The following is a 13,753-nucleotide window of genomic DNA, read 5'->3' on the forward strand; positions in this document are numbered from 1 at the left end:
TTAGTGAGCTGCTTTCCCTGACATCTATATGTAATGTGTTCCAGAGCTGTGGGGTGTAATTAACAAAGGCTGCATCCCCCACTTTCTTTTGGCTGTCGCTGGGAACCTCCAATAAACCGGCAGCAGATCATTACACTGTTCTTGAAGGCAAATAGTGAACAAGGGAGTTAGCGATGTCTCTTGGTCCTAGCCCATTAAGGGCTTTGCATATAAGGAGGAGGACCTTAGAAGGAGGAGGAGGCATTAGGGAGTAGCTGCCTGGGAATTAGCCATATTCATACCCCTGAGCTGCCCAGAGGGATGTAGTGTGCAGACACTGAGCAGCTTAGTGAGTGTAGGTGGAGGCAGGTAACATTAGAGGCTGTTGGTGCTTGAGGGGAGAGCAGTTCTCATTTTCCTCCACCAACCCTGACTTTCCTTTCTGAAATCGGCCCTTCAGACCAGGAACCCGTCAGTCCAGCTCCCCTCATTCTATTGTCTCTCTGTCAAACGCAGCACTTTCTCTCAGATTGCCCGTAATATTTAACAAATGCCGATGCTGACACCTTGAGGTCAAACAGTGACTTCATTTCCTTCAAACCAGTTTGCTTTGCACTGCCTGAAAAGCAAATGCATCAAACATGCAATAATCCTGGTCAGCCAGGAGACCTCTTTAAAGATGAGCAGATCAAGCACATGTGTCATATTTTATGCAAAGTATCACGCTGCGGGCACATTGCGAGATATTGTATCATTTTATATGCTTATTGTGATAGCTACTTAGTCTCATCTAATCTTTCGATTTAATTCTAAACTTTATGCTGAAAATATATAACACCTCCAGACAAGATCTGAAAAATTGCCTTGACATAAAAATATAAACCATAAGTATCGATGTTGCAGACTATGAACCAATCCAGACAAGAAACACACGCATACACACAGTGGTGGAAAGTAACTAAGCACATTTACTCAAGAATTGTCCTCCACTTTTGAGGTCCTTCTACTTATTTTAAATTCATTTATTTCGATTTTATGTCACTTAATACTTCTACTTCACTACATTTCATGCAGTATTTTTAACTTCATTAGATTTATATAACTGCTAGTTACTAAGTAGACTGATTTTATGGACAGAACATATGATGAGCTTTTAAAACAGCCTAGTGTGTATGTGTATATGATTGAGTTACCTTCAACATAACCTGCCACAACATTATAATGCTGCTTATTATGTTAATGCATCAATAATAACCCAGTAATACAGTAAGACTCTGAAAGGGGTCATTCTGTATGAGTGCTTTTGAGGCTTTGAATATATGTCACTAATGATAAAGGATGTTCACTTGCTGTTGAATATCTTTTAAAAAGCAGCATTACTAATTTACTTCTTCCACCACAGCACCCATAGGCCTGATATAACAAACATGGTGTAATATGCTATATGGTGCTTAATTGTTTAAAAAAAGCATGTTTATCCCTAAAACAGAATGTTAGTGTATGCAAAAATAGACCATAAGAGAGGTTCAGATTGTATAGATATGTGTGGTAATTCCATGGCCTGCTTCATCACCAGAATGATAATTGGTTTACATAGCCATATACATTACATGACCATACAATCTGTTTCTTTCGCTGTGCAGTTGAAGGCTACTACAGTAGAGGACCAGAGAAGGTAAACATGTCTTACAGCGCTGTCTTGCGGCCCGAACACGAAATGTTGCATGGCATTTTGTTTGGCGCCGATGGAGGGAGTCACTCCTGAGATCTTTGGTCAGTCAGACGGCAGAACTTCCGGTCGGCATTTTGTTCTACGAGAGGAGAGCCTCTTGATGATCGCAACAATCGTCATATTTCTCATTTATTGTCGAAATTGGCTGCACTCATTGTTTACGTCGGCGCAGACCGACTGAAACTCCGAAGAACGAATGTTTCCCCATGAATGTACGTTGAAACATTCACCCTTGAGTGACGGAAGAAGAACGAATCAGTCCGACCCGGATTATTGTTGATAGCTAGCAAGCTAGCTCACCAGCTAGCTGGCAAGCCAATCGAGTTCCTTCTGGAGGAGCTGCGAGAGAGAAGAAAGGGGGAGCTAGAGATACGGACACGGACACAAACCAAGCTAAAACATTCCCCTCCCTTTGAACGCAACATCCGAAGGTAAATATAATCACTCATCTATCTTTATAAACCAAACTTTTTAAATTACGATTATTAACAATAACATTAATAAATGTTCTGCTGCACGACCACCTACGGCGTCGTTAATCGTTGACCGGGAGGTAACGGAAGCTAGCGAACTAGCCAGCCAAGCTAGCTAGGTGTGTTTTTGCTCCACCAAGGCGCACGGCCTCAACTGGATGTCATTTCGCGAGCCCGAGGATTGGGCCGATGCCACGGTATTGGAGTCTGTGCCGTTGCCTTTACATCTACTCACTTCAACCCATCGCATTTTCCCCGAGCACAGGGGAATTTCACTAACATTAATTAACCCCGAGTTGCGCTTCCTTGTATTATTTGATTTGCCGACCCTTTATTTGAACGGGGGCAGCGTTAGAAGCTAACCAACAACACTTAGAGCTAGTTAGCATAACTAGCTAGCTATTAAAACACGACTATTGTTGTTAGCGAATGTTAGGTAGATAGCGTTAGTAATCTTAGCTGCTATCTTAAGTGGTAACACTAGCTTCGCGCTTAGCTCGAAAGATCCAGGCAGTGAACTTCTTGGCAGTGAAACGTTGTTGGTTTTGTTAGCGAGCAGCGGGCTGCAGCCTGGAATTCAGCTAACTGAGATAAACAGTTGAATTGATGCTTATAACAACTATACGTTAACAGATTGTTGGATTGTCATTATTTTGTGTTATTTGACTCCTAACGCGGTGCTTTAGTGTGCTGGAGCCTTTGGCAGGGCTAATGTTGATTTTGGTTGCTACCGTGTTTTGAAATGTTTTGACTGACGACTGACTGAGCACAAGCTACGCTGCCTCAGCTGTAGTTACTTTACTCATAGAGTTTACTAGACAGGTTAATGTTGACAGTGGAATCGTAGATTCCTTTGCTTCTTGACCACAACAAATGCAGTTTGATTGCTTTCTGCAGTTAGCCAGTTTGCGGACAGCGTACTGTGGTTGTTGGCTACTGGAGGATGCAGCCCCCCACTACTGCCGCCACCATCACAGTGCATCTGTTCCTTTGTGCTGCCTCCTGCCTGTCAGTCTCACAGCTGTCAGCCAAGCCCCAGTGCGTACTGAGGAAGAGCACATAAACCGAGCATGTTAACTTTACAGCTCCCTAATGTAATGTTTACAATATCCATCTGTTGATCCTATCTTACTGGTCTGTCGTGAAGAATCTGTTTCACGTATTTATTATTTGACCGCACTGATCGGCTTGCGCTGAGGTCTGGTTGCAACATTGTGTTTACAGATTCGCGTGGCCTCAGTATCCAGCAGAAGTTGCTGAGCAAATGTTGCATTTCCTTAAAAGTCATTAAAAAAGGATTTCACATAAGGTCAGCAGTGCTGCACACTGTTGCATTCTTGGTTTGAAGATTGTGTAGCAGTGAGGACTTGGTCATTGAAAAATGGAAATGCATGTGTAACAGTGAATATTGTGATGCTCTATTTGACACTGTTTTGGGCTACTTTTTTGGTTTAACTCTTGCAGACACAACTTGTTTTTAAGGTTCTAAAGAATAAACACAGATGTGATGCAGAGCCATGTTCTCTTTCAACAGATATAAGGAGTAGGACTTTTTATCTGAAATGTCAGTGAGTCCACCCGAGACTGCACAGAGTTCTTCAAAAAGGTATTATTATACTGGTTTGAGTCATTTGTCATTTCGCTGTCTTGTCATTATTGATGATAACAGTGCCTGTTTATTCTTAATTGAAGCAGCTGTTAATAACATGTTACAGGGTGTTTGAAGCTAGTGCACGTTATCTCTTTTATTTTGATGACTGTAATATATAAACATATTCATCATAATCTGTCATGGGGAGTAAAGTAGCCCTGTACTGGCCTTTGTTTGCCTTGTTTTAGCAATCAAGGTTGTCCATGAAGTGCAATTTGTGCGTAGATATTCTGAAAACTGCCACTGGCTTTTCACTCTGCTTTTCTTTGACCTCTTGTACAGTCTTGAGAGGTCAAGGACACCTAATAAGCAAAGGGATTTAAGACAAATTAAGTGCTACATAGGGGCCTAATTTGTGCAGATCTATCATAATAAGCTGTGGGCAAAGAGCCCTATGCTTTGAAATGAATGCTAGGGAATAGACTTCTATGGTTGTAACAAAAAGATTTACATCAGTTGAGTATTCATTCAGTTTCGTAGTACTGTCCATTCAGTGTATATAATGAGTGAAATGCAGTCAGACAAGAATTGGAGAGAAAATAGAGGGATGTTGGTATATACTCACATGGTATAGTATCTACTGTATTGCCAGGGCCAATCACAATGTCAAGGCTTATTCACTTGAGGCCACAATCACTGGGGTTGTATATTTTTCAAAAAATGTATGTACTGGTGGCAGTATGATGCATGAGTCCAGACATATATTTTTCTACCAAGCCCCCTTCTTTCTTAACATTTCAAGGCAAACTTTTAAAATTTAGTAATGTTAATACTGGATTATTTTAATTACAGCAGTTTTACAATATATTTTCGACACAGAGATTGCTTTGGTTTCCACTTTTCTGGCAGCCACCCCAATGTACATATATTCCATACCTGCTATTAGGGAAATCTAAGTAATGTGACATGACATTTAAAGAACTCATAACATCCATCAGTCAGTATACAGAGGATGAACTCAATGTGTATCAAATATCACAAGCATTTAAAGATTGTATTTATGAACACACTGGACTGAGATTATTCCTTGTTGATTTGTTGCTGCTTGCAGTATGTACCACCTGTATCATATCACAGCATGATTGAGCAGCCGGATGGTCTAATAGTTAGTGACCTTGTTCTCTATAATCGTACGACCTGGATTCAGTCCACTGTGCATTTGTATCTTTTGAGCATTTCTTGAGTAAGAACATGACATTCCTGAACCTGTGTCCCTGTATCCCAAGCATTGTGCATTCTTATGGAAAAGTAACATACACAGATAATATTACACTAGATATACAAATGAAAAGGGAGAGATCCTACTTAAATATATGATAAAGATAATGGCAATTTATCTTTATTGACAAAATCTAATAAGACACATTTACCTTTATTGACAAGATCTAATAAGCCACATTTATTTGTGGCTTACAGATGATGCAGCAGGCATCAGGGATGACATAGTTGTATCCACAGCAAATGCTTATTCATTCACTGTGCATTTGAATCCACGTGCCTGAATAATATTGATGATTTTATCATTTTTAGTTTTGTGTTTATTTCTGTTTATCCTTTCTTTTGCCTGCTTCTTTTACTCAAATCTATGCTTTGTTGTACTCATTCTGTGTTTCCATCACTCATGCTGTTTTTTGTCTTTCTCTCTCTCTGACTAACCTTCCTCTCTCCTAGGTGTTAGGAGATGTGAGGACGGGTGTCGTCCAACGACCCCCTGATCTACCTGTGTATCAACACACTCCCCCACCCTCACCTTCAGCATGAATGGGGATATGCCTCATGTTCCCATCACCACTCTTGCTGGGATCGCTAGCCTAACAGACTGTGAGTGACACACAGACGTGTTCCAAACACATTGTCACAGTTCTGTCTCCTCTTCCAGTGTAAAATGCCAAGCTGAAATATTCTGTCTGAACAGATGTAAATTTGTAATTGCTATTGCATATTCTGTCTATTGCCTTATCTTTCCTCTACTTTTCTATGACCATGTGTCCTGTGTTGCTCACACTTGTTTCTCACCCTGTCTGTCTCTCTTTCTCATCTTTATTTCTTCACCTCCCCACCTCTGTCCTTTCAATCGTCTCCCTCTTTTCGTCTCAGTGTTGAACCAGCTGCCCCTCCCTTCCCCTCTCCCGGCCACCACCACTAAGAGCCTCTTATACAATGGGAGGATCGCGGAGGAAGTTACTTGCCTACTGGGCTGTCGGGATGAGAATCTGGCCTCTCAGCTAGCCCATGGCCTTAACCAGGTCTCCACAGAGCACATGTGAGTCTATACACGGAAGTGTCAATATGGCAAAAATTGTGTCTTGATCCATAACAGAGAGAAGAGCCATGAGGCAACACCTTTGCCAGAAAATGGCTGGGCTGTCAGTGTTCGAGCCTAGTTTCCAACAAAACGTAACAAAAAGTAAATCAGTAATATCAGTAAAATCAGTAAAAACCACTAACAACATAAGGGATGCCACTGTTGCCGTTTTGTTTTCCCTTTTTTCCACCAATTGAAATAAAAATAAAATACTGAGATAAAGACATGGAAGATTTAGCAATTGAGAATTATTGTTAGTGCTTTACCTGTGGGCACAGTTGCTTGTTAAAAGTCTGTTTGCTGTTTATAATTCTAATAAAAAAATCTAATTACAAAATAAATAAAATCCAGTTTGGTGTATTTATAGGAGGGATGTGCAATGAGGCTTACATTTTTATCATGTTATATGTCATTTTATATTGTGGTCTCTGTATATGTTTATTGATATAAACCCACTGCACCCCTGTAGCACTTCTGTGTAGAGTTTGTATGCTCCCCCAGTGCTTGCGTGGGTTTCCTCAGGGGGCTTCAGTTTCCCCCACCATCACATGTATCTTAGGTCAATTCTCCTGTCAGTGCCCTTGACCAGAGCACTGGCTTAGAGCAGGAGTTGGTCCCTGGATACCGCAGAGTGGCTGGGTTAAAATACGGAGAACAAATTTCTCTATATCGTATGAGTATGATTACATGTGGCAATAAAGAAATCTTCTTCTCTTCTAAATAATACCTGACAAATCAATGTAAGTCATTACATTGATGCAAACGTCCTTTAGATACAATTTACATTCTGATACGATGTGCAACCAACAAATGCATTTGCTAAACTGATAAATCTCTCAACTGTGAATTACAGGCTACGTAGTTATGAAATTATATACACAATCAAAGCTTTTTTTGAATTCGTACCCGCTTATATTTTGAACATGATTCAATATTGTCTATTTCTGCTTTTTACTGGGCTACCCTCTTGTCTTGATCTCACCATTTTATAATGTGGTGTTCACTGTGCTACCTTTTTCTGTGTGTTTTCAGAGAGCTGAAGGACAACCTGGGTAGCGATGAGCCAGAGGGAGATGCACCAGTGCTGCTGCAGACCATGCTGGCCAGGAACCCTGGCATCTTCAGGGAGAAAAGTATGAAGATCCATACCTGTTGCACATTGTGTTGTGAAAGCATACAATTGTAAAGATGAGCTTTGTGTTAATATTTATAAACAAACGATATACTGTATTTTCATTTCTGAACAGATGTAATGCAGCAGCCAATGGTACCGCCGTACAAGATCACCCAAAATTCCATGCATAGCCCTGCCCAGTCTGCAAACTTCCAGCCGGCTGCAATTTCTCCCAATCCACCAAGGTGAGCTCGGCTGCAGAATAGAGCAGATTCTAATTTATTCTTTGTAATTGTCATTTACATTTTTTCTCCGTTTTTAATCGGCATATCACAGCTGCCTCACAATATTTGCTAAAATTAACTAGTTTCATGGATGATTTTCTGCATGTATATGTAGTGTCATAGATTTATTAAAAGATAGCACAAAGACATTGTCTTCAAGTTATAATGTCATTTAGTTTACTGTTAATCATAGTACTTCCTTCACCTTCCTTGCTCATGTTCTTTCTCCTTATTCTGTCTTCCACTTTACCCAGCCGGTTTGTGTCGCCCCAGACTGGTTCCAGTAGTAGATATATGGGCCAGCAGAACAGTCCAGTACCCAGCCCCTACACTCCACAGAGCCCTGCTACTGGCTACATACAGCCCTATCCCCACCAACAACCACCCAACTATAACCAACACCAACAGATACAGCAAGGTGAGAGTGGTATATGTTGAATGTTTATGTGCATGCACGATGAAACAGAAGTCTTGGCTGAAATGTGGATTGGTGCTTCCTCGCTTTGTTTTTTGTGTGTTTTTGCCCGTGTGCGTGATGTGCATGATCTCTTTGACTCATTGAACGACATCAACACAATTTCAGACTTGCATGTGAGGTTAGCCAGCAGCATAGATGAAAGCAGCACATACGGGTACTTTGCCCTTGCGTCATGCCACCACCCCCTTTTTCGTCGAAAGCAGTCCTTCTAATTTGACTGGCGGTTAAAGCAAATTCTGAAGTCTTCACTAATTTAATAGCATAAAATAAGAACACCATATTCCTAGTTAGCTATTAGGAGCCCCATTCTATGGCCAGTCAAGCAAACAGTTATGTTGTTGCAGATCAATGGTCAGCGCCGTTATATTAAAAAAACAGGGCTTGATGATTATAGTTTTAGTCTGCCTCCATCAAAATGGACGAACCTGACATACAGTGTACGACTACTTTATTGACTCTCCAGGTGATGTACTTCCAACATTTGTCATTGTTTCTTTAGTTAAGACACTTTGTTTTTTCTGTTTTGCTTGTTTACCTCTGTTTCTATTTTGATAGCCGTGCTTACTATGACCTTTTACTTTGAGCCAAGAGAAGCAAGTTGGTTGGGAAAAAAAAACACGTTGGTTTTAGCCCCACTTCCTGCAGTAAAAACTGCTACACCATCACTAAACACTTGTCTGATTGGCTTCGATCGACAGGCACAATCGGCACAGATGTCATTTATTCAGTAACATCTCTAATTAACCGATGATGAAGGGTTTGCCACAGATGCACATGTATTGACTGGATGGACCTCACAGTTTGCCACTTTGTGGATGGCCTGAAGCCACAGATCTTTTTTTTTTTTTTACTGTCCTTTGCTCTTTAGGGAAGTAAAGAAAATTCTTAAGTGGGTTTTTTACTATTTTTTATGTGCAAAATCTGACACAGAAGCTTTTAGGAATGCTGCCACTGTGTTTTTTTTTCTCTTTCAAATTGTCGCTGGCAATTTTACAGCATTTGTTTTTAACCAAAAGGGGGCGTGGTCATTCTAGTGGCAGGAAAGTGATGTGTGCCTGCTCTCACACTTTTAGAAAATCAGAATGAAGTATACCTTAAAAGTTTAGGGTATGTTTGTGTTTTAAGTTACCTGAAAGATGTGCATGCATGTATGACCAGAGATCCCTATTTAGTAACTTTTTGTCAGAAGAGATCTGTACATTGATGAACTAATGATTTTAAGTTTTGCTTTCTGATTATGACAACACCTAGATTTTATCAGCTGCACGTTAGTTGTAATATAAAGCACATTTAAATCTGTTTGATAGCCATATAGTAAAGCTAAATCCTTGACTTGTATCTTCTGGATGCACTCTGCCTGCTGGTGTTGTACAGCTTGCTGCATGTGATTAGCAGCTGTGGTTTTATGGACAAGTTTGTGGACAAAATTCTGTCTCGATCTTGTTAAGCTGCTGTTATGTGACCTTAACGCTTCCTTTAGTTGTTTCATGGTAATATCCCTCCAGTGTTGCCTCATTGCTTTATTGCTTCAGTACAGTTTTTTTCAGACTTTTTTGTCCCATTCGATTCAGATGTTTAACCAGTGATGTGTTGAATGTTTTATGACAGTAACACCATTGACAATGACAAGATTTTTTTCTTTTGTGTTTTTATGGAAGGCTTATTTCTTGAATTCAAATATAAAACTAGTGTTCCATACTTCAAAACAGGGATGCCATAAGCAAAGAGAAAATTGTTTAATATCAAATATTTAAGCAGGTGTTCAGTAGGGTCGATATTATCAGTCAACATTAGCTTATTGTCATTGCTGTAAGTGTTGGCAGATATTTCAAAAGAAATTGGTGTCAACCTATTATCTAATATTTTTTAACTTAATTTTTATTCGTATTTTTGTAGTTATATTATTAATGTTTTGATGTACAACAATTTATTTCCAGTGAATTTCACTGTTCAAAATGTACTGTTATGTTCACTGTTACTCTCATCTTAAATAATAAGAATTTGAAAAGATCCTATGTTATGGGTTTATGTAATGGGCAGATATTTTGGCCGAAAATTAATGCCCTCCGGACATGACAACAACTGTGACAATTGTGTCTTTTACTGTTAAATGTAATTGGTTGAAATGTCGATGCTTTGCTTTAGAGTGCTGTGGTACATTAAATTGCATGCCCCCAGTTCAGTGGTAAAATATCTGACCAATATCAGGAGGAACAGGTTTATTGCAACCATGTCATGATTTACAGACACCTGCTTTGTATTAGGTTCACAGCTGACAGCCAAAATAAGTTTGCAGTTTCGATGTATTGTGGTGGAAGTTTTGGTGATTTCCCGACTAGTTTGTTGGATCTCAAGAAACCTCCCCAGCACTCCTGGAAGAACTGAAGCCACATTTAAATTTAAGTTAGTTAGACCTAAAACATTTCTAATAGAATCCTTGATTGACTAAATGCTTATTTACTTTATTTTAACAGCATTTTTTGGAAACATCCCCAGTTATAAAAGAGCATGTTATTTTTTCCTGTCATGATCAGGAGCGTTACAGTTACCTCACTAATGAATTATTCTGATTGTGTATCTGGCAGTGTCAGTGACCAGTCCCATGGTTCCAGGTGGCATACGAAATATCCATGAGGGCAAAGTATCAGGGCAGATGGCCAATGCTGCCAACCACCACTCAGACAGACACGGCACTGAGGACTACCTGAACATTGTACACCGACTGAGCAATGAGGTACGACTGACTAGACTATGTCTAGAATGATAGAAGATGTAATTTTAGTACCCAGACAAGGCAAAACTTTTCATGTACAGACAACAATATTACACTGATGCTGTTTTTAAACAGGTGTAATTTATTTGCATAAAGTTTGGAAGATTTGTAATATGAGCCAAAACAACCTTTTCCCCAAGCAGCACCACAGACGTCAGTGTACGTTAATGTTCCTCGGGTAGCGGACAGCAAACAGTCAGTATCTGCTAGTGAACATTCAGATGCTGAAGACATAGAAGACACTGTTAAAATTATTAACGTGCAGACTAACGTGTAGACTGCACAACGAGATTAGGGAGAATTCAGAAGAGAAGCAAAGTAATTCCTAAGTTCTTAGGGGTGGTTATGTAATGTTAACCAAGTTAACCATCAATTAAAGGCATTAGGTTCTGTATATATTTTTTATAACCTCAGAGATGTCTTTTGTACTGGTATTTTCAATTAGTGAGTTTCTTAATTGACACTGGTTTTGAGGTGGAATCTCACTGGCTTTTATTTGTCATTTTTTCTTACTGAGTGAGGATGCCCAGGAGTAAGTGAAAGATATTGATTGTGAAAACACTCCAATAACCACATAAGCCATGCTGCATAAAATTCTGCTGCAGTGTTTGGTATAGAATTAAATCAGCATTATGGTTATAATTGTAGGGAAGCACCTGTGTCAAATCGGTCTCCCCATTAGTTGTGTAAATATAATGGAGAGGTACCTGCACACTGGATTCAGTAACCAGATAAGCTTTATTAGCCACACAACAAAAGTTGGACTTTGTTTTAACTTTTACACCAAAGTTTTGGTTGGAAGTCCAATTTAAAGCTCATATCTGGTAGCTTACACCTGTTTTGTCTCTATGTTGTCCAGGAGGGTGACTCCAGCATGAGGAATCCTTCTTTCCCTCTGAGGTCTCCACAGTCTGGCTGCTCCCCAGCAGGGAGTGAAGGAACGCCCAAACGTAAGGACACTGGAAAAGGAAAGGAGGCACTGCAGTGTATTCACCCTGCCTATCATTTTTTTCGTTTATGGAAAAGTAGCTTCCAGCTCTGTTATACTCTGATTGATGATTTGAATTTCACAACAACAGTTTGAGGTCATTATCCCTTAATCGTGACCACAGTGATTTTCTTTTCAGTCTTGAAAATGTGTTGTACATAATTAGAGTGGAATACCTCTCGTAGACACAGTGCTGTCAGCTGTCACCACTGAGCTTTGTCTGGTTTTGTGTGCCTTCTTTTTACATGCTTTTGAAGGATACATTTCTTCTGTTTCTTGTTGCTTCCTCACAGCGGGCTCTCGTCCCCCGCTGATTCTGCAGTCACCACCTCCCTATGCACCCTCACCAAGGGAAGGAGGACCTGACCAGAAACAGCAGCTCCAGCAAAGGAAGAAAGCCCCAGTGGTGAAAGAAGAGAAAGATATGTATGACATTGTGAGCTCTCCAAACAAGGACTCTACAAAACTCACCCTTAAGCTGTTCAAGATCAAGCCAAATGAGTCCGATACCCCAGGTAAGTGAAGATCCTGGATCCCGTTATTTTTGTTATATGGATTCGTGCACCTCCAGTTTCAAACGTAGTCACTTCTTCTACACTAACAGAGGTCTGCTGCGCTCACATCAGTAGTGCAAAATGAACCATTGAAGTACATGAAACCATCAGCCCTTTGAAATTCAACCCTGTAAAAATGTTTCTTGTTAATATTTCAGGTGATGTTGTGCCAGGCATGGACCAGAACTCTGATAATATGGAGGCAGAACTGGGCTTTCAGCAGGTACCTGTTCTCCAGCAAAATCTAGGAGCCAGGCTGCAACAGCAGCAAGTCTCCCAGCAAGCAGGTGGTGCCAGTGGTCTCCAGCCTCCCAGTTCCCCATACGACGAGGCAGAACTGGATTCCCTCGCTGAAATGGAAAGGATAGAACGTGAGGCCGCTAGTGAGAAGTGCTCAAAAGAGGTGCAAGATAAAGGTGAGTAGGATATCTCTAAATATGACGATTTGAATGAAAATGTACAATAGTTGGAAATGTACAACTTTGGAGGTTTGAGTAGTTTGATTCATCTTCATGTCTGTCTCTTTACAGACAAGCCTCTGAAGAAGAGAAAACAGGACTCCTTTCCCCTGGAGCCAGGTGCAGGGGGGCCAGGCGGCCCCACGGGTGCCCCAGGCAGTGGATCAACCGGAGGTGGCAATGCTGGCAAACTGACACCGCAAGAGGCCACTGCAGCTGGGAACGGTGCCAGCCGCCCTCCCCTCATGGTGAGCATCGACCTCCAGCAGACAGGCCGAGCTGATGGCCAGCTCGACCCCTGTCTGGCTGCCCCTATTCCAGCCCTAGAGGCCCAGCGCTGGCCTGAAGAACCAGTTAGTGGGCCGGCTGCGGTGGAGGGTTCTGACACGGCATTACGGTTGAAACCAGATGGTCGACCGGAAGTGATCAAGAACAGGGTCGATAAACATGACAGCAGGCGAGAGGGTCGGGAGTCATCAAAGCACCGACATGATGAGAAGTCCTCGGACAGACGGGGAGACATGCCCAAATCATCAAACCGTGGGGAACACGGACGAGACAGGGACCGAGATTCTGATAGAGATAGGAGACATCGGAGTGAGACCGGTGGTCGAGACCGACGCTCTCCTGACTCTCGCTGCCGAAGCGACCGAGATAGGTCTGGCTACCGGGCTTCTTCTACTGGAGAGCCTGGTCGGAGCAGCAATAGGCAAGATGGTTCCAAACCGGCGTCTTCTGCTTTCGGTGCTAAACTTCCAGATTCTTTCCCTGCTCATCTCCTGGGGGGCCATAGTGGCGCACTGAAGAACTTCCAGATCCCTAAGGTGATCTGGGTTGACCCAAACCAAATATCTACCAGTCATTCAGCTGTCACTGCCTGCAATCTCACAAAACCAAATCACACCACTGCTCACTCTTGTTTACGTTTTTGTTTTCCCATTTTTAAGCCTTTTGTTTATTTCTG

The 13,753-nt window shown here is 41.3% G+C and overlaps 1 protein-coding gene across 2 annotated transcripts in view; it reads left to right on the top strand.

The window, feature by feature from the left end:
• The first annotated feature begins 1,789 nt into the window (after window positions 1-1,789).
• Window positions 1,790-13,753, top strand: part of nipbla (NIPBL cohesin loading factor a) — a 30,717-nt gene continuing 18,753 nt past the window's right edge. Inside the window, exons 1-12 of one of the 2 annotated variants that reach the window (XM_041936808.1) lie at window positions 1,790-2,142; window positions 3,719-3,790; window positions 5,507-5,656; window positions 5,933-6,098; window positions 7,173-7,273; window positions 7,388-7,499; window positions 7,793-7,956; window positions 10,602-10,750; window positions 11,649-11,739; window positions 12,071-12,292; window positions 12,490-12,747; window positions 12,862-13,613. In XM_041936808.1, coding sequence (XP_041792742.1) covers window positions 5,593-5,656; window positions 5,933-6,098; window positions 7,173-7,273; window positions 7,388-7,499; window positions 7,793-7,956; window positions 10,602-10,750; window positions 11,649-11,739; window positions 12,071-12,292; window positions 12,490-12,747; window positions 12,862-13,613 — 2,079 coding nt within the window. In that variant the 5' untranslated portion in view covers window positions 1,790-2,142; window positions 3,719-3,790; window positions 5,507-5,592. The remainder of the gene's footprint in view (window positions 2,143-3,718; window positions 3,791-5,506; window positions 5,657-5,932; window positions 6,099-7,172; window positions 7,274-7,387; window positions 7,500-7,792; window positions 7,957-10,601; window positions 10,751-11,648; window positions 11,740-12,070; window positions 12,293-12,489; window positions 12,748-12,861; window positions 13,614-13,753) is intronic. The other variant, XM_041936809.1, reaches the window with a different exon arrangement.

This window comes from Chelmon rostratus, chromosome 5 (genome assembly GCF_017976325.1).
Source record: "Chelmon rostratus isolate fCheRos1 chromosome 5, fCheRos1.pri, whole genome shotgun sequence".
Taxonomy (NCBI): domain Eukaryota; kingdom Metazoa; phylum Chordata; class Actinopteri; order Chaetodontiformes; family Chaetodontidae; genus Chelmon; species Chelmon rostratus.